The sequence below is a fragment of the Cervus elaphus genome, chromosome 9 (genome assembly GCF_910594005.1).
Source record: "Cervus elaphus chromosome 9, mCerEla1.1, whole genome shotgun sequence".
NCBI lineage: Eukaryota > Metazoa > Chordata > Mammalia > Artiodactyla > Cervidae > Cervus > Cervus elaphus.
Genome location: NC_057823.1, coordinates 13,881,374 through 13,908,261, shown reverse-complemented (window position 1 = coordinate 13,908,261; position 26,888 = coordinate 13,881,374). Strand labels below are relative to the sequence as shown.

Here is a 26,888-nt window from a genome sequence, read left to right as displayed (position 1 = left end):
GCACCTGCGTTCGCAGCCGCCCAGCGGCCAGCCGGCGCTGGGGACCCCCGCCCGCTCACCGCCGGAGCTCCCGGGATCGGGGCGGCCAGGGCGGGTCCCCACCTCCCCCGAGCGCTAGGCGCCCCCTCCCTGGGCCGGCGCCGTGGAGCCCGCGCAGTCTCCTCGGCAGGTGGAGGTACGCACGGGGGAGGGTGGGGGAACGAGAGGGGTCCTACAGCATCCCCAGCTCCGCCCTTCCCCGAGAATTAGAGGGGGCTCAGCGGCGGCTCGACTTCGGGTGTCTATGGCTAGCTGGGCATCCCGGTGCCAGTCGACCCTGCCGCTCGCTCCCTCTCTCCAGCGTTCGGTTCTCCGGCAGGTGCCGCTCCACCTGAGCAGGTGCCTGGCGCGATGCCCCGGGAAGGGCGCAGGCCACTCGCCCCGTTCCCCCTACCCTCCCCCACGCACAACAAAGCTCCGGCGGCACCCCCACCTCCGGACTGAGCTTTACGATGGTCGCGACGCTGCAGATTGGCACCTGTTGGCGGAAGTGCCAGAGTCACCTCTTTAGGTCTGGGGCCCAGGGACCCACACAGCCACTCGGCTGCCGGGTGGAACCTTATCCCGGGATTCCAGGTGGGGAGTGTCCATGTCAATGAACTGGGGAATTCTCTTTTACCTGGAATCCTGCCTGGACTGGGTCACCCCACAACCCACACATCAACACACACAGAGGCACAGGTGACTGACACCGACATGCCACCCACCCAGGGTCTCTCTGTGCCACCGTGTGGGCATCACAGCCTGGGACTCACCATCCCTGCCTGTGGCGAGCAGGACCAGAGTGACTTCTGAAACCTCTCCGGGTCAGTGACCCAAATCTGAGTCATGTCCTCTACCTCTGGTGCCCCCACTAGTACCTCATCAGCTCTCCATCGTCCTGTGGTCGCTGTGTAACTGGGTTCTCATCTCCTTCTGCACCTGCCCCCACATCCCCTTTGTGTTTCTCCCCCGTGACCCCCTGTCCCCCGCCCCAGTCCTGCTGATGGCCTGCCAGCCTTGCCGAGGAGCTGGGCGTATCTGGTGTTGCCGATCACACAAGGTCAGACCTTGGGGGCTGGGGAGGGCCTGGGTCCCTGCCTCTACCCCATCAGCCCTGGGAGGACAGTGTAGGACTCCCCTGGCACATGCATGCGTTTGGCATGTAGCAGACATGACCCGGATGGAGACTGTGATTCCTGGAACGAGGCTGGACCTGCGCCCTGGTCCCCTTTCCTGTCTCCTGCCTGCTGTCTTCCCCCTACCCCACCCCCACCCCCACCCCGTTGTTCCTGTCGTGGCTGCTTGGGTCTGCTACCCCTGTCCCTCTGTCTGTCCCAGTGTGTGTGCCTGTCTGTTCTGTGTCCGGCAAACGGATGTCCTGTCCGGATTCCAGAAACGCCCAAACCATTGAAATCTCCGGACATGGGGTCTAGATCCCTGGTCACTCTAGGAAGAGGGAATTTCTGGGAGGTGGACCCTCTGAACCTGGGCAGGCGGGAGGCGTCTTCTGCTTCTTGGAGGGTGTTGGGGATTCCCCAAGGCCAGGCCAGGCTCCTGATTCATGGGTTCATCTCGTTGGCCCTCAGGTGACCCCTGCCCTGGATAGGAGTGAGTCACCCAAGGAAGGAGAACCGGGGAGGCCCGGCCTCCCTCTCTTCCTCTGCATATTCTCAGTCCTCAACAGCTGGAGGAGGTGGGGCCGAGGGATCCTGCTCCTCCCTCCCCCCTGCCCCTCCCCCCTGCCCTCTCCTCCCCCAGGACTCCTCTCGTTGGAGCTGGCTCTGCTCCTGGCTGTACCCCTGCTCTGCCTGCTGGGGACAGGGTGGGGCTGAGTGGCCAGTGGGACCTGGTTGATAGCGGGTGGTAGTAGGTGACTCTGGGTGTAAATTCCAGAGCTGTCACTTCCTCACGGTGTGTCCTAGGCCCAGCACCATTCCCTCTTTGAGCCTTGGTTCTGCCGTCAAAATAATAATAAAAAAAAAAGTGTAGCCAAGAGGGTTTTCACGGTGAGGAAGGACGTAGACCAGGTCAGCCCCTTGCAGGTGGGGCTGCTGTGAAATCCTTACCAGTGATCATGGTCAGCAGTTCAGGGTGTGAGTCTGTGTCCTTTAATTCAGGGTTTCTAAAGCTCAGCACTATTGACATTTGGGGCTGAATCATTCTTGGAGGTGGAGGCTCTCGTGTTTACAGTGGAATGTCAAGCAGTTTCCATGAACTCAACCCCATAGAGCCTAGTAGCAGCCCCAGTTATGACAACCAACCCAGAATGTCTCTGGATATTGCCAGATGCCCCCAGAAGTGAGGTGGGAGTGTTGGGAATCCCCTCCGCCATCGAGAACTGCTGCTGGCATCCCTCTGAGTCTCAGTCTCCTCACCTGTAAAGTGGGAGGGGCAATATGGCAGCTGCTCAGGATACAAATGAGGGGTCAGGAGGATCATGGGAGTGACACTTCAGGCCTGAGGTAAATCTTCCCTGGAGGCAGCTGCCCTTGAAGTTGATTGAGAGCCAACCCCGACTTCCCTCATCTCTGAAATGGGGTCTCAGCGTGGCGGCAGATAATATACGCGGGGCTCTTCCTGCCTGGCTGACAGCTAACTCCGATTCTGAGCACTTGTTGGAAGTCTCAGTTCTGTCTCCTGCTGGCTGTGGGACTTTGGGCAAAGTTAGGTCACCGCCCCAGGCCTCGGTTTCCTCATCTGGAAAACAGAGTGATAATAGCGCCTCCTGGAATGGCATTAGTTGACCTGGCCTGCAGCTTGTAGTAACCGCCATGGTTCTTAATAAGCATACTTGAGCTTGAGTGGAGACACTCGCACCCCAGCCCTGCAGAGCTGTCTCCTCATGATGTGAGCCTCAGGGAGATACCGCAGGGCCGGCCGGGCCCCCCGGCCTCCAAGCTGTGGTCAGCAGCAGCAGGCAGCCGCGCTGAGAAGAAGCCGGAAGTTGGGACAGGAAGGGGGCAGGGCCGCCCATGTAAGCACTTGTGGGTGTTGGTGTATAAGTATATACAGGGGGTGGGGGGTGGGCACACACTGGCCAGCCTGTGATACCTGCACATGCCTGGAGGTGTATAAGAGTGTGTTGTGGGGAAGCTGTATACGTGGGGAAGGCTGCTCTTCATGTCCACACTAGCGGGCCTGTGTGTGTGTGCCTGCTGGGTACACCTGGGGCATCCTCGGGACAGGGAGCAGAGGGGCCACCCCTGGGATGACCCCAGAGAAGCAGGCTCAGCCCTGGAGTGGGGGCTGAGAGGAAGGTCCTCTTGATGCCCCAGAGCCCCAGAGCTGGCCTCCGCAGGGGTTGCTGGGAGCCAGCAGGAAAGAGGAAGTAGCAGGCGAGAGGCCCTGGCAGGGCCGAGGTTCAGGAAGAGGGCGGGGCCCTCAGCCGGGACCCAGGATGGCGGAGGCTGATCCCCCCTTGGACCGGGAGCTGGAGGTGGGGGCTGGGGTCCGTGTGGGGGAGGGGCAGCAGAAGAGGACCCCAAGTGGCACAGGCCGGAGGGGCCCTGCCCTCGGTACCTCTCGGTTTTGGACTGAGCGGAGGAGGTGGGGTGCTGGCTTTGGAGTTTTCTGTTTGAAAGATGAAACTGTCTGGGGCCTGTTGGGCTTCCAGGTTGGGGAAATAGAGGAGAAAGGGAACAGTGCTCTGCTTTTTAGGGTCCCAGTTGTAGACAACAGAAGGAGGGGAGATGGCGCTTGGCCCCAGGATCTCCAAGTTTGGGGGTACAGCAGGGAATAGACGAGGCCTGTCCCTGGGTCCTCCTAGTTTGGGGGTACAGCAGGGAATAGATGAGGCCTGTCCCTGGGTCCTCCTAGTTTGGGGGTACAGCAGGGAACAGACAAAGCTTGTCTCCACGCCCTCCTAGTTTTGGGGTATAGCAGGGAATAGACAAGGCCTGTCCCTGGGTCCTCCTAGTTCAAGGGCACAGCCATGAGGAGAAGGAACCTGCTCTTGGAACCCCAACCTTGTGGTTTGGGGGGCGTCACAGGCCTGCCCTTGATACTTCCTCATTTGGGGAGCAGCAGAAGGAAGATGAGAGCTGCCCTCAGGCCTTCCTAATGTGGGGCACAGGGAATGGAGAGGGGGCTTCCCTTTGGGACCTCCTAGTTTAGGGGGGCAGCAGAGGGGAGAGGGGGGTCTCCCCTCAGGACCTGGTCATTTGGGGGCAACAGAGGGAGACAAAACCTGTCTTGGGCCCCCCTAATTTGGGAGGACAGTGGAAGGAGAGATAGGGCCTGACCTTGGGGACCTCGAGCTGTGGGGACCCAGTGATGGGGCAGAGGAATCTGCCCTGCAGGATCCTACTGCATGAGGACAGAGGGAGGGAGGCTGAACTGTACCTATGGTCCTCTTGTCTGAGGGGACAGGCAAGGAGAAGGCCCTGCCCTTGGGACCTCACAGTTCGGGGGTGTCAGGAAGCAGGCACAGGGCCTGTCCCACCTCCCAGTTTTGGGGGACTGCCGGAGGACACGGAGCAGGCCCTGTGTCAGCAGGCCCCCCACCAGGAGGAGGCCGGGCCAGGCCGGCTGAACGTGGTCTGCACCCCCAGAGGCCCCCTGGCCCCACTGACCCTGCTCTGTCCCCTGCAGAGTGAGCCACGCAGCTGGTCCCTGCTGGAGCAGCTGGGCTTGGCGGGTGCCGACCTGGCAGCCCCGGGGGTGCAGCAGCAGCTGGAGCTGGAGCGGGAGCGTCTGCGGCGGGAGATCCGCAAGGAGCTGAAGCTGAAGGAGGGTGCAGAGAACCTGCGGCGAGCCACCACCGACCTGGGCCGTAACCTGGGCCCCGTGGAGCTGGTGCTGCGCGGCTCCTCACGCAGGCTCGACCTGCTGCACCAGCAGCTGCAGGAGCTGCATGCCCACGTGGTGCTGCCCGACCCTGCGGTGGGCGCGCACGGTAAGCCAGGCCTCCCTGGGGTGGGGGGTGCGGGATTGGGGGCCTCCCGTGCCCAGGGCTCACCCACTGTGTCCCAGAGTGAGGCCAGCCAGCCCATTGCCACTGACCCCCAGGGAGACAGACTCGGTCACGGCAGCTTCCAGCCTGAAAATCCCATGGACAGCTGCTATACTGCTGACAAGTGCTCAGTCGTGTCCAGCGCTTTGCGACCCCATGGACTGTAGCCCGCCAGGCTCCTCTGTCCAGTGGAATTCGCCAAGCAAGAATACTGGAGTAGATTGCCATTTCCTTCTCCAGGGGATCTTCACAACCCAGGGACTGAACCTGCATCTCTTTCGTCTGCTGCATTGGCAGACAGATTCTTTACCAGTAGTGCCACCTGGGAAGCCCAAATACAGGCAGACCAAAGGCCCAAACCAACACACAGGGAAAGGTACACACAGTCACACCCACAGCTAGACAACCCCATAGGGCTTACACGGTATCACACAAATATCCAGACTCACAGTCACACCCACACCCGGACAACTCCTAAAGGCTCCAACTGATTAAAAAAATCTTTTAATTGTGATTAAAAAAACATGTAGTAGCACCTGAAAGTATAACAGCATTGTTAGGTGGCTATTGTTATTGCTTCTATTTAGACCCCATGTTTGTGACCCCATGGACTGCAGCCTGCTAGGCCCCTCTGTCCATGGGATTTTTCAGCAAAGAATACTGGAATAGGTTGCCATTTCTTTCTCCAGGATCTTCCCAATCCAGGGATTGAACCTTCATCTCCTGCTTAACAGGCAGATTCTTTACCACTGAGCCACCAGGGAAGCCCCTTAATCACCTATATTCCAATATAAAATAAAAGGTTTTGGGGAAAAAAACACAGAAAATTTATCATTTTTAAGCATACAGCTCAGTGGTATTGAGTATTTTCACATTTTTGTGCAAGGAATCTGCAGAACTTTTTCATCTTACAACTAAAAACAAAGATGTAACACACATCACATCAGTAGCCAGAGACCCTCACACACAGCCACACCAGCGCCCAGACAACTCTAAGGGCCTACCCTGTGGCTCAGCGGTAAAGAATCTGCCTGCAGTGCAGGAGATGTGGGTTTGATCCCTGGGTCGAGAAGATCCCCTGGAGAAGGGAATGGCAACCCACTCCTGTATTCTTGGCCTGGGAAATCTCATGGATAGAGGAGCCTGGCCGTCTACACTGCATGGGTTGCTAGAGAGTCGGACATAACTGAGTGACTAAACAATAGCAGCATTATTCTGTGAATACCCAGAGACTTCCATGCTGCCAACCAGCACCCAGATAAATGCACACTGTCACACCAACACATACACAAAACCTAAGGGCTCACACATGCTCACACCAACCCCCAGAGATTCAGACACACAGAGTTGCTGTCACAGGTGTTTACCAGCCCATAAACAGCCTGAATGGCACCCCACTCCAGTACTCTTGCCTGGAAAATCCCATGGATGGAGGAACCTGGTAGGCTGCAGTTCGTAGGGTCGCGAAGAGTTGGACACAACTGGCGACTTCACTTTCACTTTTCACTTTCATGCATTGGAGAAGGAAATGGCAACCCACTTCAGTGTTCTTGCCTGGAGAATCCCAGGGACAGGAGCCTGGTAGGCTGCCGTCTCTGGGGTCGCACAGAGTCGGACATGACTGAAGTGACTTAGCAGCAGCAGCAGCAGCAAACAGCCTGAGACTTAAACACACAACTGGACAAGACCTGAGACTCAGCACCACTTAGCCCAACACCCACGCACCACTTCGGTGTGTCAATAGCTGGAGGCTAACACTATCAGATCAACACTTGGAGATGATGAAAAAGAGTTCAGTCAACGCTCAAAAACCTCATCCTGCCACAGCTGTACCCAGAGTCCCTCTGATGGTCACACGACTCTCTGGAGACTCACACAGAGCTGCGACAACCTCCAGAGACACACATGTCCAGCTGTTCCAACACTCGGGCGCTGTCACACCAGTGCCAGGAGATCTGAATGCACAGTTGTGCTGACTGTAGCAGACATGTGCAGAGAGTCATCCCCATCACCCAGAATCTCACAAAGTCCTTCTAACACCTTGCATCTCACAGTTACACTAGCACCTGGGGAGACACACACTCAGTTATGCCAACACCCTGAAGGTCACAGACTTAACCACAGCCACACCCACTGACGCCTACACAACGCTGTACATCGTTGGGGTATAGATACCTTCTCTACAAAGATACATACGGTCACACCAAGGACTCACACACACCTGTGTTCACTCACGCTGGTCCTGCCCCAGCCCTGAAAGGGTTTCCCTATGAGGGCTGGTGGGGAGTGGGCCCTGTGGCCCCTGGCTGCCAGCTCTTCCTCCTCCCAGGCCCGGGGTGGATCCCCTCAGCTGGGGCAAAACCACCTGGGCAGTTGGAGAGGAGGGCCGTGGTGACTCTGCCCCATCCACCCCTCCAGATGCCCCCCAGTCCCCTGGCACAGGTGACTCTGCCTGCTCCGCCACCAACCTGAGCCGCGTAGCCGGTCTGGAGAAGCAGCTGGCCATCGAGCTGAAGGTGAAGCAGGGGGCAGAGAACATGATCCAGACGTACAGCAACGGCAGCACCAAGGTGGGAGTAGCGTGCGTGCACACCCCCCTGTGTGCATGTACACCTGCGGGTGCATCACAGGCTGGAGCGTGGGGTGGGGGGCTGGGTGGTACCTCCGTCTGCCCCCCAGGAGGCTGGGGCACTCTGGGCTGGGGACAGAGGGCTCTGGAGTGACTCTGCAGCAGGACTGGAGTGTGGGCAGCTTGGGTGGGGGCAGATAGGAAACTGGATGACTGTGGGTGATGTCAGATAGACACATGGCAGAGACTCCCCCCCGCCCCATACTCAGTTACCCCCAGAGACAGGGCAACATGCAGCCTCCCACTGCTGGTGGCGTCTCTGACATGTACACACAGATCAACACCTAGATGCACACGTTACTGTTTAGTGGCTCAGTCGTGTCCGACTCTTTGCAACCCTATGGACTGTAGCCCACCAGGCTCCTCTGTCCACAGGATTTTTTAGGCAAGAATACTGGAGTGGGTTATTATTTCCTCCTCCAGGGGATCTTCCCAACCCAGGGATTGAACTCATGTCTCCTGCGTTGATAGGCGGGTTCTTTACCACTGAGCCACCAGGGAAGCCTAGATGCACACAACTATAATCATAATATCTAGAGACACACCCCATGGTCATAACAGCATCTAGAGACACACAGTGGCATATCACCACTGAGAGAGACACATATACCGTCACAACATCTAGATTCACAGCAGTAACAACGCTCAGAAATACATGGAGGATAAACCACCAGTCACCTCTAGACACAGAGAGACACACACCATCATAGGACACCCGGGACACACAGCACAGGCCAACAGGACACCTGGACACACAGACACACACATCATCAGTTTTTCACACCCAGAGATCAGAGTAGTCACACAGACGTACCCCTAGTTGTACCAACACCAAGTACACAGTCACAGGTTTGCAGCAACACCCAGAGACACTTATACCCACAGGCAGAGTTAGACCTACAGCTAGAGACCCAGAGAGCACCCATGCCTGTGAGTGCACACACAAATGTGAATATTACACAGGAGGACACAGACCATGCAGAATTGTTTTTAACCTTTTATTAAGGTGTAACAAATGGACATCAAGTGCAGAAAACCTAAGTGTACAGCCAGGGAATTTTCATCTAGGTGCCCACTGCCCTTACTGAACTACAGAACCTTTCCTGTCCCCCAGAAGGGCCCTCCTGCCCCTTTCAGTCAATACCCAGTCTTCTTGCATCACAGATTGGCAGTGCCTGGCTTTTTAAAAGTTTATTTTATTTGTTTTTATTTTTGGGTGCTCTGGGACTTCATTGCTATGCTCAGGCTTTCTGTAGTTGTGGAGAGTAGGGGGCCGCTCTCTAGTTGCAGTGGCTTCTCGTCATGGAGCACAGGCTCTAGGGTGCGCAGGCTCAGTAGCTGTGGCTCATGGGCCTAGTTGCCCTGCTGCATGTGGAATCTTCCCGGACCAGGGATCGAACCTGTGTCCCGTGCATTGGCAGGTGGATTCTTAACAACTGGACCACCAGGGAAGTCTGTCAGTGCCTGGTTTTGAGCATAGCGCCAAGTTGATGGAAAAATCCACCACCAGTTCCTGGCACTTGTACACACATAGGGTCCTTGGCTTATGCCCAGTCAACCCTGTAGCTTGAACTGCACACACCAGCATTAGGACCCTGATTGCTGCAACTGCCTACAACTGTCTCACACCCAGTCACCCTTGGACTCACCCATGTGGCTACAGGCAAGGCTACGCCCACCATGGGGAACACTCACACACGTACACCATTCTAACAGCTGACAAATACAGTGCCTGCTGGTGCTAGGCACAGTTCTGAGCCTTGCACACAGATTACCTCCTTTAATCCTCAGCCCAGTGGTGGTTGGTGCTGTTGGTACTCCCCTTCCCGCAGATGAGCAGACAGACCCAGAGTGGTTGAGCAGCTTGTCCAAAGTCACACAGCTGTTAGGTGGCAGCTGTCAGGATTCACATGCCACAGGCTCCATCTCCCTTCAACACCCAGGAACACGTTCTGTCATACCCACACATGAATGCTTTGTCATCCAGAGCCTGCCTGGGGTGGACACCAGGATGGGTGGTCAGACCCCCACCCGCCCAGTCTTCCCCTCACGGCCTGTCTCTGCCATCAGGACCGGAAGCTGCTGCTGACGGCCCAGCAGATGCTGCAAGACAGTAAGACCAAGATAGATATCATCCGCATGCAACTGCGCCGGGCACTGCAGGCCTGCCAGCTGGAGAGCCAGGCGGCCCCAGACGAGGCTCAAGGTGAGTCCATCACCCTGAGACAGCCTCCCCTGCATTCCACCTTGCAGTTCAGCTCCCAGCCCCACAAGGGGTCCCTTTCTAAGGCAGGGAGGTGGGTGCTGTGACTCACCATGCTAGAATGCGTTCCTGACCCTCTCTGGGCCCCAGTTCCCCATTCTGTCCCACTCAGGATTTGCACGTGATCAGTTATTGGCAAACTACAGCTCTTGGACCAAATCTGCTACTGCCTTTTTTGGTTTGTTTGTTTTAGAAATACTGAAAACCCAGCCATGCCCATTCATTTACTGTCACTTACGACTGCTTCTGCATTGTGACAGTGGGGCCAAGTGGTGGCAACAGAGCTTGTGGTCCACAGAGACAAAAATACTTACATTTTGGCTCTTTTAAAAAAAAATTATTTATTTCTTCAGTTTTGGCTGTGCTGGGTCTTTGCTGCTGTGTGAAGGCTTCTCATTGCAGTGGCTTCTTTTATCGTGGAGCACGGGCTCTCGGGCTTCGGTAGTTGCAGCTCGTGGGCTCTAGCTCACAGGCTCAGTAGTTGTGCAGCAGGGGTTCAGTTGCCCTGCAGCATATGGGATCTCCCTGGACCAGGGGTTGAATCCACGTCCCCTTTATTGGCAGGCAGACTCTTAACCACTAGACCACCAGGGAAGTCCTACCCTTTGGCTCTTGATGGAAAACATGTGTGGACCCCTGGGCTAGGCAGTTGCCTTGCCATGTTGGCCTCAGTAATAGGAAACTGTGGGAGTCCACAGCATGTGTGTGTTTCCTGTGTATCTCAGTGTCTGAATGCCTGAGGACGTCTCAACCCAATTGTCATCCTGAATTTGAGACAGGCTGTGTTGTATGCGTCAGTTCTCCAGGTCTCACGTGCAGGGGTGACCGTACTAGTGACGTTTGTCAGTGTTAATGTGGTATTTGCCGTGGGGACCAGAGTTTGTACACATGCCCCATAACTATGAGAGTTCCTGTGTTACCACGAGACTGCGTCAGCTGTTGGTGGGTGTTAGTGTGTCTGGGCTGCTCCACCACAATACCACAGACTGGGGAGGAGGGGGCATGTAAACAACAGACATTTACCTCTCACTGTGCTGGGGGCTGAAAGTCCAAGATCACGGCGCTGGCAGACACAGCGTCTGGTGAGAGCCCTCTTCCAGATTCATAGATGGCTGCCTCCTTACCATGTCCTCGCACTGTAACTTCTGGTGACAGCCTGATTTTGTCCCTGCAAGTGTAAAAGTCTTAACGACCATCTGGGCACATGTGACAAAGGTCTTGGTGGGTGCTACACAGCTGTGGGTGAGTGTGGCTGTAGGAATGCTTGAGTCTGAGTCTAGGTCGTCATATGGGACCACAAGACTGTCCTTGAGAGCTACAGCCGTGGATAAGCATGACTGTGAGCTTGTGTCTGTGGGTGACAGGTTTCCTGTATCTAGGTGACAGTGTATCCCTGTGCCGGTGGGTGACTGGCTGTGTCCTCTTTGGGGCTGTGGCTCTGTCCCTGGGACTTCGCTCTGAGCATGAAGTCAGCCTGTTTCCCTCTGACATTGTGTCTCTGTGTCTATGAGTATCGCTCACGCTACCCTGACTGTATGATGTCGTGACAGCATGTCTTTTAAAGATGTTTTTTCAATGTGGATCATTTTTTTGTTCTTCCAAAAAAAAAATTATTTTTAATTGGAGGACAACTGCTTTACAGTATTGTGTTGGTTTCTGCCATACATCAACATGCATCAGCCATAACTATACATAGGTCTTCTCCCTCTTGAACCTTCCCTCCCGCTGCATGCCATCCCTCTAGGTTGTCATAGAGCACTGGTCTGAGGTGCCTGCATCATACAGCAAATTCCCACTGGCTATCTGTGTTACACGTGGTGGTGTATATATGTCAGTGCTGCTCCTATTCATCCCACCCTCTCCTTCCCCCACTGTGTCCACAAGTCCTCACTGAATTTGCTACAACACTGCCTCCATTCCATGCCTTGATTCCCCGGCTGTGAGGCACGTGGGACCCTCAGCCCCCAGCCAGGGATCAGATCTGAACCACCTGCCCTGGAAGGCGAAGTCCTAACCACTGGACCACCAGGGAAGTCCCGTGCTGGCATTTCTTTGCCTGTGCCTTATCTGTGTGGCAGTGTGACTGTGTTGCCATGATCCTCCCTGGGCTGGAATGAGAGCCCTGGGAGTTTTGCTATTGTGTGACTCTGTCCCGACTCAATGGACATGGGTTTGGGTGGACTCCAGGAGTTGGTGCTGGACAGGGAGGCCTGGCGTGCTGCGGTTCATGAGGTTGCAAAGAGTCGGACACGACTGAGTGACTGGACTGACTGACCGACTCTGTCCCATTAGGGTGTTTATGTTTTGTGACTTTCCCTCTGTCCCTGTGACAGAGGGAGATGCTGAGAGTTGACAGGGTGTGTAGGGCTTCCCAGGTGGCGCTAATGGTAAAGAACCCGCCTGCCAATGCAGAAGACATAAGAACTGCAGGTTCGATTCCTGGGTTGGGAAGATCCCCTGGAGAAGGGAACGGCACCCCACTCTAGTATTCTTGCCTGGAGAATCCCATGGACAGAGGAACCTGGTGGGCTACAGTCCATGGGGTTGCAAAGAGCTGGACAGGACTGAAACGATAGCACGTAGCACAGCACAGACAAGGCATCTATCTGTGTCTATAACATCAGTCTTACCCACGTGACAGCGTCCCTGTGTGGCAGCGTGATGGCATCTTTGTGAGTGTGTGTGGGTATGTGTGTTCCAAGGCCTACACCTGTGACAAAGTGACAATGCCATTGTCACCCTCTGACAGTCTGATGACATCTATCTGACCCTGTTCCTGTTCCTCCAACTACATTGTATTTCATGGTGTGGGTGGTCACCATTCATTTACTCAGACCCCTACTAGAGGAAATGCAGTATCTTCCAATCTTTTGCTCTTGAAAATAAACGCTATGAATAACCACATATAATACATATATCAAAGGAAATTCCCTGGCAGTCCAGTGGTTAGGACTCTGCACTTTATCTGCAGGGGAGGGGGTTTGCGATTCAATTCCTAGTCAGGGAACTAAGATGCCACAAGCTGCACGGTATGGCCAAAAAAAAAAAAAACCACCCAACATGTATAAGTACAAAGTTGTTTCTATGGGATAAAGTACCTGAACTGGGATTGCTAAATCAAAAGGTAGATACATTTATCATTCGGACAGAAGTCGCCAAACTGCCTCCATTGGAAAGCAACTTGTGTTCCCATCAGCAACGTGTCTGTTCCTAAGTGTGTGTTTTATTTTTATTTATTTATTTGGCTGCACCGAGTCTTAGTTGTGGCACCCAGGGTCTTCATTGCATCATGCGGGATCTTTCCTTGTGGTGCACAGAATCTCTAGGTTGAGGTGTGTAGGCTCAGTAGTTGCGGGGATATGGGCTTAGTTGCTCTGGAGCATGTGGGATCTTAGTTCCCTCACCAGGGGTCGAACCTTCATCCACTGCAGTGGAAGGCAGATTCTTAACCGCTGGACCACCAGGGAAGTTCCCTAAGTATGTGTTAAGTGTGTGTCTGTGTATAAGACTGCCCCTGGGTGGCAGCTTAACTACATCCCTGGGACGGGCTCTGTGGGTGATGGTGTCTGGATAAAAGAGCGACAGCATCCGGGTACATGTGTGGCTGTCTGCCCGTGGGTGACAGTGTGACTGTCCACATGACCCCCTACCTTGGGAGGAAGTGATGCTTGTTGATGGCTATCTGTCTCTGGCCAGTGCCTGTTCATACAGATGGCTGCATGTCTCTGGAACCAGGATGGTTGGACCCGGGGCTCAGGCTGGCCTCACTGCCTCGTGTCTCACGCCCACAGGGAGTCCGGACCTGGGGGCAGTGGAGCTGCGCATCGAGGAGCTGCGTCACCACTTCCGAGTGGAGCACGCGGTGGCCGAGGGCGCCAAGAACGTGCTGCGCCTGCTCAGCGCCGCCAAGGCTCCGGACCGCAAAGCCGTCAGCGAGGTGAGGGGCGGGGCGTCGGCCCGGAGAGGTGGGGCTTCAGCAAGGGGTGGGGATTCATGTTTCAAGTCGGACCCAGATGATTGGAGGGCTCGGGCTTCCGGGGAGGAGCTCCAGGTGGGACTTAGCCGGCCTGGGGGCGGGGCATGCCGGATCCCGCCCCCAGCCCGGCCAGGCTTCTCCCACCTTAGGCCCAGGAGAAGCTGACCGAGTCCAACCAGAAGCTGGGGCTGCTTCGGGAGGCGCTGGAGCGGCGGCTTGGGGAGCTGCCCGCTGACCACCCGAAGGGGCGGCTGTTGCGCGAGGAGCTCGCCGCGGCTTCGTCCGCAGCCTTTAGCGCCCGCCTGGCCGGGCCCTTCCCCCCCACGCACTACAGCACCCTGTGCAAGCCTGCACCACTCACAGGTGGGTCCCAACACCTCCCCCGTCTTGCCCGCTCCCGCCCCAAATCAGGACCCCACCCTCATAGCTCTAGACTCCTGCCCCTCTGATCCCCCAGCCGCAAGACCAGCCACTGGGATCTTCATTCTCCCTAGTCCTGGACTCCCATCCCACTGTCCCCTCCCTTCTCCACCCCAACCTTGTAGCCCTGGGCCCCATTTACTCACGCCAGACAGACCCGTGGGCCGTAGACTTCCCACCCCACCTTGCCCTCCCAGAGACTCTTGCCCTTGTCTCCCCATCCTTGATCCCTGGGTGGGGAAGATCCCCAGGAGATGGAAATGGTGACCCACTCTAGTATTCTTGCCTGGGAAATTCCATGGACAGAGGAGCCTGGTAGTCTGTAGTCCGCAAGGTTGCAAAAGAATCAGACACACACACACACACAGTGAGTCAGACACAATTGAGTAAGTAAACAGCAACAACAGTCCCATCTTCACTTTCCCCACCCCTCCCTGAAGGGCCCTGTCTTCTCTCTCCAGCCCAGGTCCTCGATTTCAGTCTCATAGTCCCTCACTCTCAGAATCCTCAGTCCTGAACCTCTGACCCCCCACCCCCAGACTAACCAACTCCTCTCTTCTTAGATCCGTCACTACCTCCCCAGACCAGTCCTACCATAGACCCCAGCCCCAGTGTCAGACCTCAGACTAGCCTACCAAATCCTACCTGGGACTCCCCAGTCCTACCTGGCTCACCACCGCCTGGACCTCCAGCCTACACTCTGAACTGCTCTTCTGTCACTAAACCTCAGCATCTAGAGTCCTTCCCCAGATTGTCCCACCCCTCCCCCTTGTCCCCTGTTTCTCTCTTCTGGGCACAGCCATCTCTGCATCAGACCCCCTGCCTCACCCCGATTGTCCCTCACCAACTCCCACTTGCATGCTGGCCACTTCTGCACACGTCCTCTTCACCTGCACCTGCTCCCCGCGTCCTGCCCCAGAGGTAACCCACCCCATGAGCCTGCCCCTCTCTCAGGGACCCTGGAGGTGCGTGTGGTGGGCTGCAGAGACCTTCCAGAGACCATCCCTTGGAACCCTTCACCTTCGGTGGGGGGGCCTGGGACCCCTGACAGCCGCACCCCCTTCCTGAGCCGCCCAGCCCGAGGTCTTTACAGCCGAACTGGAAGCCTCAGTGGCAGGAGCAGCCTCAAAGCGGAAGCCGAGAACACCAGTGAGTGGCACTGATGTCTGGGAGGGATGAGGTGGGGTAGGCTGGGGGTGGTCCCTGATTTCCCACATTGGTAACATTCTGAAAAAGTCGTTCGTCACACTCATTAGGATGGATACTGTAAAATAGAACAAGATAAAATAACAGCTGTTAGGGAGGATGTGGAGAAGATGGAAGGCTTCTACACTGTTGGTGGGAATGTAAAATTGTGTGGCCACCGTGGAAAGCAGCATGGCAGGTCCTCAAATAATGAAACATAGAATTACCATAAGATCCAGTATTCCTACTTCTGAATAGATACTCAAAAGAGTTGGAAGCCGGATCTCAAAGAGATTTTGGTACACACCCTTGTTCATAGCAGCATTATTCACAGTGGTCAAAAGGCAGAAGCAATCCAGTGTCTGTTGATGGATGAATGGATAAACAAATTGTGGTCCATCCACACAGTAGATTCCAGAAAAGTCTATTCTATAGAAATGGATTCTATTCTATAGAAATACATCTACAATGATGGTAAATTTTATGTTATGAGTTTTACAACAATGTGAAAAGAAGCGAATGCACACATTTAAAAGTATGAATAAAAGAAGAATAACACTAGAGTAACTGCCAATGTTACCATCACCCAGGTCAAAAAATAGAATTCTCTGGATTTTTCAGCCTTAAAAAAGAAGGCCATTCTGAAACATGCTGCAACATGGATGAACTTGAGTACATAAGTGAAATAAACCAGTTGTAAAATGACAAGTGGAATTCCCTGGTGGCTCAGTGGTAAAGAACCTGCCTGCCAGTGCAGGAGACATGAGTTTGATCCTGGAGTTGGGAAGATTCCCTGGAGAAGAAAATGACAACCCGCTCCAGTATCCTTGCCTGGGAAATCCCATAGACAGCCTGGCGGGCTACAGTCCACGGGGTCACAGAAGAGTCGGATACGACTTAGCAACTGAACATGGGGATGCTTCTTGTCTTTTTGTTGTTGTTGAGTCACTAAGTTGTGTCTGACTCTTTTGCGGCCCCATGAACTGTAGCCTGCCAGACTCCTCTGTCCATGGGATTTCCCAGGCAAGAAAACTGGAGCGAGTTGCCATTTCCTTCTCCGAGGGATCTTCCCCACCCGGGGATTGAATCCCTGGGTTCAACCCATGTCTCCTGCGCCTCCTGCATTGGCAGGCAAATTCTTTACCACTGAGCCACCTGGGAAACCAATAAGTAGTATAAGATTCTACTTATATAAGTATCTACATTGGTTACATTCATAGAGATGGAAAGAAAAGTGGTTGCTAGTGGTTGAGGGGGAGGGGAAAACGGAGAGTTATTATTTACCTGGGACAGAGGAAAATGGAGAGTTATTGTTTACCTGGGACAGAGTTTCAGTTGGGAAAGATGAAGAGTTCTGGAGATGGATGATGGTGATGATTACACAACGGTGTAAACGTACTTGGTACCACTGAGCTGTGTACTTGAAAATGATAATGATGGTAAATTTTATGTTATGTGAGTTTTACCACAATGTGAAAAGAAACGAATGCACACATGTAAAAGTATGAACAAAAGAAGAATAACAATAGAGTAACCGCCTGTGTTACCACCACCCAGGTCAAGAAATAGAATTCTCTGGAAGTCCTCTCATGCCCCCTCCTCAATTCCAGCCCCTTCCTCTGTCCTAGAGGTAGCTACTCTCCTCACTCTTACCGTTATCATTTCCTCGCTTTTCTTTGTAGTTTTAGCACCCATGTACCATCTCAAAGCAATGCAGTTTAATTTGCCTGTGTTTGAACTGCACATATGTGGAATCGTACAGAATGTATTCCATGGTAACGGCTGCTTTTATTCAACATTGTGTGGGAGACTTATTCATACTGTTGCATGAAATTATACTTCATTCATTTTTAGCCCGGTTTAATTGTCTTAGACTGAGCCATATCAAATTGCTGTCTTTTTTTTTTTTTAGGTAAAAAATAGTTGACTATAAGAGATTTCATGGTTTAGCTAATAACCCTATATTACCATTTATATGTTAATTCATAGACAAATGTTTCTAGTTTAGAGCTGTTACGTAGGCATTATATTTATGCATCTCCCAATGTATACTTGCTGGCATTTTTTTAGAGTGAATACTTAGGAATATATTGTTGGAATTTATATGTAGAATAAAAGTGAATTTGGATCCCTGCCTCACACCACACACCAAAATCAACTGGAGATGGATTGAAGGGCTTAATGTGAAAGGCAGGACTGTAGAGCTTGGTCAGATAGCATAGCAGAATATTATAGGGGAAGAGAGGATTTCCTTATTAATAAGATATAAGAGATTACCCTCCTCCCCAGACTCTCCTGACACCCTCCCCTCACCCCTGTTCCAGATGAGGTGAGCACTGTGCTCAAGCTGGATAACACAGTGGTGGGACAGACATCCTGGAAGCCATGTGGCCCCAGCGCCTGGGACCAGAGCTTTACCCTGGAACTGGAGAGGGTGAGTTAGGCTGGGGAGTGAGAGGGCTGGGAGAAGGCGGGGCCTGGGGCCTCAGGCACCCCAGGTGACAGCCCTCTTCTTCCCTCAGGCACGGGAACTGGAGCTGGCTGTGTTCTGGCGGGACCAGCGGGGCCTGTGTGCCCTCAAATTCCTGAAGTTGGAGGATTTCTTGGACAACGAGAGGCATGAGGTGCAGCTGGACATGGAACCTCAGGGCTGCCTGGTGGCTGAGGTACAGCCTGACCCCCACCCTGAGAAAATGCTTTTTTTTTGGGCTGTGCTGGGTCTTCGTTGCCGCTCGGGATACTCTCAAGCTGCGGCACATGTGGATTTCTAATTGCACTGGCTTTTCTTGTTGTGGAACATGGGCTCTAGGGTGCATGGGCTTCAGTAATTGCAGGACATGGGCTCAATAGTTATAGCTCCCGGGCTCCAGAGCGCAGGCCTAGCAGTTGTGGAACACGGGCTTAGTTGCCCTGCGGCATGTGGAATCTTCCCGGACCAGGGATCGAACCCGTGTCTCCTGCCCTGGCAGGCGGATTCTTCACTGCCAAGCCACCAGGAAAGCCCAGAAAAAATGCTTTTTGTGTCTCTTTCTCCTGGTTTTCCGGAAGGGGAAGATGTGTTTTCCCCTTAGTCTCTGAACCTTGATGGGAAAGTACATATAATTAGTCCCATGATGCGTGACTAAACTTGGGATTGGTTTCGTTCTGAAACAAGATATTAAAAAAAAGAAGAAACAGCAAAATGTTGTCAAGCCAAAAAAAGGAAAACCAAGCAACGTATCATGGGGATTGCTACGAGAGCCACAGTTGAGCAGAGAGATTCCTTCCCCAGTGCCGTCAGGGTGAGGGTCCTCATGAGGGGAGCCCACGCCCCACCCTTGGCGCAATGGACATTTGGGCTGGATCGTTCTTGGTTGCAGGACTGCTCTGTGTGCTGCAGGGTGCTGAGTCACATCCTCCGTCCCCACCCATGGGATGGGATGCTGGTAGCAGCCCCGCACAAGTTGTGACAACTAAAAATGCCTCCAGACTGGGCCAGCGGCCCCTGATTGAGAGCCCTTAGTCTAAATGACATTCCTAGCTGACCCCTTGTCGTATGGCCATGCCCTGTCCTAAGTGCAGTGCTGGCACTGATGTATAAATCCTCACAAGAACCCGTGTAAGAGGGACCGTGATTAGTTACGTCTGACAGAGGAGGAAACTGAGACACAGAGAAAGAAAGTCATCGGCCCCGTCATTTAACCAGAATTATTCTCAGAAATTCTTTAAATTTGCCCCTAAAATACTCATGTACCCTGTTTTATGTATTGGGCTGAACAGGAAGTTCATTTGGGTTTTCTCATAAGATCTTATAGAAAAAAAAAACTTTTTGGCCAATCCAATACACAAACACACACACACACACACACACGCACGCACGCGCGTATATGAATTGCTTCCCTGGTAGCTCAGATGGTAAAGAATCCGCCTGCAATGCAGGAGACCTGGATTCAATCCCTGGGTTGGGAAGATCCTCTGGAGAAAAAAATGGCAACCCACTCCAGTATTCTTGCTTGGAGAGTTCTATTCTTGCTTGGAGAGTTCTATGGTCAGAGGAGCCTTGTGGGTTGTACAGTCCATGGGGTCACAAAGAGTCGGACACAACTGAGTGACTAACACTTGCATTTCACGTGTGTGTGTGTGTGTGTGTGTGTACATATATGTATGTATTTATGTATAGATATATCTCCCCATGTCCTTAACCCTAGGGGCAAATTCTTTTTTTTTTTTTTAATTTATTACTTATTTTGGCTGTGCTGGGTCTTCATTGCGGCTCTTGGGCTTCTCTAGTTGTGGTGCCTGGGCTCTAGAGTGCTTGGGTTCAGTCGTTGCAGTTTGTAGACTTGATTGCCATATGTGGGATCTTTGTTTCCTGACCAGGGATTGAACCTGGGCCCCATGCATTGAGAGTGTGGAGTCTTATCCACTGGACTACCAGGGAAGTCCCCACCACTTGCTTAGATTTTTAAATACTAGTTTTCTTTGCAGAAAGATCAGACCATGTGAAAAAGATCAGAAATGTGAAAAAGAAACAGAATTCCCAGTGTATGCGTGCAAAGTCGCTTCAGTCATTTCCTACTCTTTGCGATGCTATGGACTGTAGCCCACCAGGCTCCTCTGTCCATGGGATTCTCCAGGCAAGAATACTGCAGTGTGTTGCCATGCCCTCCAGAGAATCTTCCTGACCCAGGGGTCAAACCTGCATCTCTTATATCTCCAACATTGGCAGACAGGTTCTTTACCACTAGCTCAACCTGGGAAACCCTAGTATAAAAAATTCCCAGTGCACAATATTAAAAAAAAAATACCAGCTGTATAATTAACTCTGTTTTCAGGAATGGGGTAAGTATCGAGAGAGTCATTGGGTTCAAGTGAGTTTAAAGATTAACCTGAAAGAAGCTTTTCCTTGGCTGTGAAAGTCGTTCACTTGTGTCTGACTCTCTGTGACCCCATGGACTATACAGTCCATGGAATTCTCCAGGCCAGAATACTGGAATGGGTAGCCTATCCCTTCTGCAGTGGATCTTTCCAACCCAGGAGTCGAACCAAGGTCTCTCGCATTGCAGGTGGATTCTTTACCAGCTGAGCTACCAGGGAAGCCTATAGAGACCAAAAATCTATATTACTCGATAAGTTTTCACTAGAAAATGCTTCCAAAATTTCAAAACATTAGTCACTTATCACTAATTTCTAACTAATTCACTAATTCCTAAAACTGTCTAGAAAAATTCTTGAAATAGTCAAGGGCTATCTTACTATCTGGGTGAAAATTCTTACATGGTCTCATAATCCAGGACCACAGAATGAAAGGAACAGAGAAGAGCTGACTTCAGATGGCAGGGGCTTGAAATTATTCTTCTGTTAGGAAGATTGTCCAAAACCCAAGTGGACAATAGTGGTGGGTGGCCAGGGGTAAGAATTCTGAGGCAGTCCTGCTTGTCTTTAAGATTTACTTATTATTTTTTTTAAGAAAGATTGTAGTTTCTTTAAAAAAAAATGTTACTTATTTTTATTTTTGTCTTGGCTGTGTCTTTGTTGCTGCTCGGGCTTTTCTCTAGTTGTGGCGGGCGGGCTTCTCATTGCCGTGGCTTCTCTAGTGATAGAGCACAGGCTCAGTAGTTGTGACTCACGGGCTTAGCTGCTCGGCGGCATGTGGGGTCTGCCTGGATCAGCAATTGAACCTGTGCCTCCTGCATTGGCAGGCGGACTCTTTACCACCAGGGAAGCCCCCAAAGGTATACTTATAACATTCTATTTTGTTCTCCCCAAAGCACCATCCTATAGAACCTTCTGCAGTTCTGTTGTCGATGAGCCTACAATAGTTGAGTTCTGTCGTAGATGGAATTGTTCTGTGTCTGTGTCCTCCTATCTAGTAGCCACTAACCACTTGAAGTCTGGCTACTGTGAATGTGGGACTGACATTTTCCGTCAGCTTACATTTTACTTCATTTCAGTAGCCACACGTGGCTAGAGGTGACCAGATCGGACACCCAGAAAGTCACACGGTTCTGTGACTTCAGCACCTTCCAGAAGATGCGGTGCAGTTGGGAGAATTACACGAGACCAGTGGTTTCCCCACATGAGTGGACACCAGCATCATCACCTGGAAGGCTTGATAGAACACACACTGCTGGGCTCCACCCCCAGGGTTTCTGATTCAGTGGGTCCAGGGTGGGTGGAGGTGCTGAGAGTCTCCATTTCCAGCAGGTTCCCAGGTGATGCTGGTCTGTGAGCACAGGTGGGGAGGCAGGATGCTAGAGGAAGGGTAGTTCCCATTTGCTAGAGTCATCCGTAGGTCTTGTTGGATCAGAGCTGCTCCCCACCCCTAGAAGAGGGCCTGCTTGCCTGCTTCTTGCTTTTCCAGGGTGGCTTTCAAGAGGTGATCCTGTCAAAGGATGGATTGGCTTTGTGACCCCTTAATACGCTGCATGGTACTCTGTGGTTGGATGCGATTCCACAGTGACCGGAACCCCGGAAACGTACGGGTGTGCACGCCTATGACCCTGAGGCTGCCCCCAGCGAGATGCTAGAGGCGGGCCAGGGTCCTCACGCCAGCCCCTCCCCTCAGGTCACCTTCCGCAACCCTGTCATTGAGAGGATCCCCCGGCTAAGACGACAGAAGAAGATCTTCTCCAAGCAGCAAGGTGAGGGGATGAACCAGGGCAGCGCAGAGACCAGGGGTGCCGGGCGTGTCACGGAGGCTAATGTCCCCCCCTCCACACCCCTCCCCAGGGAAGGCATTTCAGCGTGCTCGGCAGATGAACATCGACGTCGCCACCTGGGTACGGCTGCTCCGCAGGCTCATCCCCAACGCTACAGCCACTGGTACCTTCAGCCCGGGGGCTTCACCAGGACCCGAGGCTCGCTCCGCAGGGTAAGTGGGGGGCAGGGCCCTGGGAGGCCGGCTGCCCCTGCTGCTTGCCCTGATGCCGGGTCTTAGATGCGCCCTTCTTCCTTGTGCTGCAGTGACATACCTGTGGAGAAGCTGAACCTTGGGGCTGAGACAGACAGCCCACCGCAGAAGAGCCCTCTGGGTCCTCCTTCCAGCCCATCCAGTCTGGTGAGCAGCCCCCCTGGCCCAGCTCAAGCTCCAAGCTCCAAGCTCTCACCAGGAACTTCCTTGGTCACACAGCACATCTCTGCCAGAGCTAGGGTCTCATTTTCTATCCCAGATAAAATCATGAGCTCGGGAGCCAGGCCACCTGGGTCCCACTCCTGCCCTGTTGCCTTCTATCTGTGTGACCCCCGCCAAGCCGCTTCGCCTCTTGGTGCTTAGTACACCACTCTGTAAAACGATCAAGTTTAAAACTCACGTTGATGACAGGAGTCAAGTTAGTGGTTTCCTCTGGGCATTTTATTGACAGGAGGGTGGACTCAGGAGAGCCTGCCAGCATGATGAAAATGTTCTGAAGCTTGATCTAGGTCAGAGGGCAGTACAGTTTTTCTGGGAAGGACCATATCGTTAGTATCTTCAGCTTTGTGGGTCAGACGGGTCATAGTGACGACTTGTCAATACTACTCTCAGAAAGCAGCAACACGTGATAGAGGCAAGAAGGGGTGTGGCTGTGCACTGGGGAAGCCTTACTGAATGTCATATCCCTTTCAAGAATCATGAACTATTTTTCTTTTGATTTTTCTCCTCAACCCTTTAAAAACATAAAAATGATTCTTAGCTCACAGACTGTACAAAACACGGAATTTACCAACCCCTGGTCTAGTTCACAGGCATCTGGGTAGACACATATGTCTACCTACCCCACTGAATGCATTTTATACCTCATTTTCTAAAAAGTGGCAGCAATAATAATATATGCTTCATGGTGTTAAATGAGATACCTCATTAAATAGATGAATTTGGCAAAAAAAAAAAAAAATCCAAAAGTTGAATAACACTAAATGCTGGAGAAGATGCAGGAAAACAGGCGGTCAATGGGAGGCATGTGAATCACTACATCTCCTCGGGAGGGCAAGCTGGTTGAGTTAAACATGGGTATTATCTTGACGTAGATGTTCCACTCCTGGAAATCTGTGATGGCCATTCACACACATGCACCAAAAAATGCTTGAATGGTTATAAAATACATCTAGAAAGTTACCCACGATATTATTAACAGCAGCTGGCTCTGGGGAGAGCAGCTGGGGCAGGAAAAACTGTATTTCCTACTGTATACCTGTTTGCACTGGTTGAAGTTTTAAAACTATGTCTATAGTGGGGAATGATGGACCAGTAGGTAAATTTTCACCCACTTAAAATTTTTAATTTTGATTCTTCATTATATATGCATATGATGTAAAGAATTAGGTTGTTCCATAAGGCTATTACCAATAAAGGCAATAGGTTGGAAGCATTGGAGCTTCAGCAGCAGTCCTCCCCATGACTGTGCAGAGTTGATTTCCTTTAGGACTGACTGGTTTGATCTCCTTGCTGTCCAAGGGACTGTCGAGTCTTTTCTAGCACCACAGTTCAAAGGCTTCAGTTCTTCGGCGCTCAGCCTTCTCTATGGTCCAGCTCTCACACCTGTACTTGACTCTTGGGAGAACCACAGCTTTGACTGTACTGAGAGGAGAGGTCAGATTGGAGATGGGGCGTATCCATCGTGGTTATGAGTTACTGTACTCTGACCTCCTCTCTCTGTCACAGAGTTCTCCGGCCCAGGCGACTACTACCACTCCCGAGCTGCCTTCGGAGACCCAGGGGACCCCAGGCCCCACCCTGTGCAGGTGACACCCCTCCCCTGGCCCCCCCCCCCCCCGCCACCCCTGCCCGCTGTCCCTTCCTTCCCACCAGTCCCGTCTTTCTGCAGCCCTCTGAGGAAGTCACCCCTGACCCTCGAGGATTTCAAGTTCCTGGCAGTGCTGGGCCGGGGTCACTTTGGGAAGGTGAGGTATGGGGGGGTAAGGAGTAGAGGGGCTGGGGGGTCCAGACCCCCAGGTCCTTGGACTGGCCACTAAGGCCACCCCTGTGACCACTGTGGTTTCAGGTGCTGCTCTCCGAATTCCGGCCCAGCGGGGAGCTGTTCGCCATCAAGGCTTTGAAGAAAGGGGACATTGTGGCCCGAGACGAGGTGGAGAGGTGGGGAGCCTGCTCATGCCCTCTGAGAGCTTCAGTCTTCTCTTCTGGGAAGTGGGAGATGGAGCACTCCCTCCTGGGAGTTGCTGTGAGAATGATTCATAACAATCATTCCTACTTGCTAAGCTAGTTGTCGTTGAGTTGCTAAGTCGTGTCTGACTCTTTTGCGACCCCGTGTAGCCCAGAAGGCTCCTCTGTCCATGGGATTTCCCAGGCAAGAATACTGGAGTGGGTTGCCATTTCCTTCTCCAGGGAATCTTCCCGACCCAGGGATCAAACCCAGGTCTCCTGCATCGCAGGTAGTCTCTTGCATTGCAGGCATATTCTTTTACCTACTGAACCGCCAGTATTTAATGACTCTTAGCAAGCACCGGTCATATCCTTTACATTCAGTAACTCGTTCCTCACAACAGCTCTAAGAGGTCAACCCTTTTATAGTCCCAGTTCTGCTGATGGAAGAGAGAGATTGAGCAAATTGCCCAGGGTCCCATAGCCAGTAAGCAGCAGGTCTGGGATTTGAACTTAGGGACTCAGGTTCTGAAGCCTGTGCTATTAATGGAGCCATGTACTGCCTCTGCTTTGGGGTCAGGACCCTGAGTTCAAATCCTGCCTCTGCTACAGATGTGCATAGAAACCTTAGAGTGGTCACTTTACCCTCTGAACCTCAGCTTCCCTATCTGTAAAAGGGGAGTAATAATTCCTTTCTTGCAGGGTTGCTGGATGGATTGAATGGGAGTATGCCTCTAGATAATTCTGCAGAGTGCCTTGCACCCTGTAAATGCCCAGTAGAGGCACTGAGATAGACCCAGTCTTCTTGACATCTTTTTATTAACCAGGAATTCAGCTTAGACAGGCTTAAGCAAATAGAGGAATTTATTGCTCTGGATCAGAAAAGTCCAGGGGTGGACTGCCTTCAGGCATGGCTGTATCCAGGTGCTCAGTTGACGTCTCTCACTTCTGCTTTTATCTGTGTGGGCTTTGCTTGTATTTGCCTCATAGGGTTAGAGATAACTCCTACTTTAGCACTTTTTTTTACTTTTTTTTTTTTTAACTTTAGCACTTTAAGATTCATCTGCCAGCTTTGGCCCTTCTCCCTTATTCATTCCAGCAGAAATCTTGAGTTTGAATCCATTGGCTTGGCTTGCCCATTCATGAACCAATTCCTGGCCTGGGAGATGGGGTGCTCTGAAGGGAAGTAACAGTTCCCCTGGCAGTTTCCCAAAAGGAAGTCAGGGGACTGTTACTAGGACAATGGATGGATTCTGGGTGCCTCTTGAGCAGGTTCAGAAGCATTAAGCAACTTGCCCAAGTGTGCACAGCCATTCAAGGCCCTTGAGCAAACATCTGATGATTGAGGACTCTAGGGAACAACGGGAGTCAGGGGTGGTGAGCTGCTGCCTTCTCTGACCCCCCTCCCCCCCCCCCGCCCAGCCTGATGTGTGAGAAACGGATCTTGGCAGCTGTGACCAACGCGGGACACCCCTTCCTGGTGAACCTCTTTGGCTGTTTCCAGACACCAGAGCATGTGTGCTTCGTGATGGAGTACTCAGCCGGCGGGGACCTGATGCTGCACATCCACAGTGATGTGTTCTCGGAGCCCCGTGCTGTGTGAGCGTGGCACCCTGCCTCCCCACACCTCCTGGAGTTATGGGCAACTGTGGGGGGATTTTGACGATGTGGGAGCCTTCTGTGACCTTCCTCCCTTGTCTGGAGACCCGGTCCCTCATACCAGCCTCTCTCTGCAGCTTTTATTCCGCCTGTGTGGTGCTGGGGCTGCAGTTTCTCCATGAACACAAGATTGTCTACAGGTGTGTGTGCATGTGTGTGCGCGCGCGCGCGTGTGCGTTCACGCCTGTGGGCTTGTGCATACATGCACATACCCGCTCTGCCCACTGGGGGGCCCTCAGGCTTCAGGCAGAACCCACGTCCCCACTCATCCCTCCTTACATTCTTCCGCCCCTCTCACAGGGACCTGAAATTGGACAATTTGCTTCTGGACACCGAGGGCTATGTCAAGATTGCAGACTTTGGCCTCTGCAAGGAGGGTGAGGGGGTGGGGATTCGGATCTGAGGGGCTGACCTCTGGGGTTCAGACAGAGAGGGGAGGGAATGGAGTCCCCCAGCCCCACCTGGGTTACCCCTACCAGGTTCCTAGGGCTGGCTGTCTAGGCCACCCCATGCTGGGCTGGGCTAGAGCTGTGACCTCCCCCATAACCTCATGTGGCCTTCCTGCCCCCCCACCCACCCAGGGATGGGCTATGGGGACCGGACCAGCACTTTCTGCGGGACCCCAGAGTTCTTGGCGCCCGAGGTGCTGACGGACACATCGTACACTCGGGCAGTGGACTGGTGGGGACTGGGCGTGTTGCTCTATGAGATGCTGGTTGGTGAGGT

General features: G+C 52.9%; 1 protein-coding gene and 1 long non-coding RNA gene across 3 annotated transcripts in view; both read left to right on the top strand.

Moving 5' to 3' along the window:
- Nucleotides 1-26,888, top strand: part of PKN1 (protein kinase N1) — a 28,558-nt gene that overhangs the window by 248 nt on the left and 1,422 nt on the right. The window contains exons 1-19 of one of the 2 annotated variants that reach the window (XM_043911210.1): nucleotides 3,404-3,457; nucleotides 4,612-4,915; nucleotides 7,391-7,542; nucleotides 9,672-9,807; nucleotides 13,656-13,801; nucleotides 13,990-14,203; nucleotides 15,215-15,409; nucleotides 17,770-17,879; nucleotides 17,968-18,111; nucleotides 21,993-22,068; nucleotides 22,157-22,298; nucleotides 22,391-22,484; nucleotides 24,066-24,145; nucleotides 24,229-24,304; nucleotides 24,406-24,497; nucleotides 25,926-26,102; nucleotides 26,240-26,302; nucleotides 26,463-26,539; nucleotides 26,744-26,886. In XM_043911210.1, the coding sequence (XP_043767145.1) occupies nucleotides 3,419-3,457; nucleotides 4,612-4,915; nucleotides 7,391-7,542; nucleotides 9,672-9,807; nucleotides 13,656-13,801; nucleotides 13,990-14,203; nucleotides 15,215-15,409; nucleotides 17,770-17,879; nucleotides 17,968-18,111; nucleotides 21,993-22,068; nucleotides 22,157-22,298; nucleotides 22,391-22,484; nucleotides 24,066-24,145; nucleotides 24,229-24,304; nucleotides 24,406-24,497; nucleotides 25,926-26,102; nucleotides 26,240-26,302; nucleotides 26,463-26,539; nucleotides 26,744-26,886 (2,460 nt within the window). In that variant the 5' untranslated portion in view covers nucleotides 3,404-3,418. Of the gene's footprint in view, nucleotides 1-3,403; nucleotides 3,458-4,611; nucleotides 4,916-7,390; nucleotides 7,543-9,671; nucleotides 9,808-13,655; nucleotides 13,802-13,989; nucleotides 14,204-15,214; nucleotides 15,410-17,769; nucleotides 17,880-17,967; nucleotides 18,112-21,992; nucleotides 22,069-22,156; nucleotides 22,299-22,390; nucleotides 22,485-24,065; nucleotides 24,146-24,228; nucleotides 24,305-24,405; nucleotides 24,498-25,925; nucleotides 26,103-26,239; nucleotides 26,303-26,462; nucleotides 26,540-26,743; nucleotides 26,887-26,888 lie in introns of those variants that run through there. The other variant, XM_043911211.1, reaches the window with a different exon arrangement.
- Nucleotides 4-1,214, top strand: LOC122699368. Its single transcript, XR_006342601.1, has 2 exons — nucleotides 4-175; nucleotides 1,017-1,214. It is a non-coding gene; the product is annotated as an uncharacterized LOC122699368 (long non-coding RNA).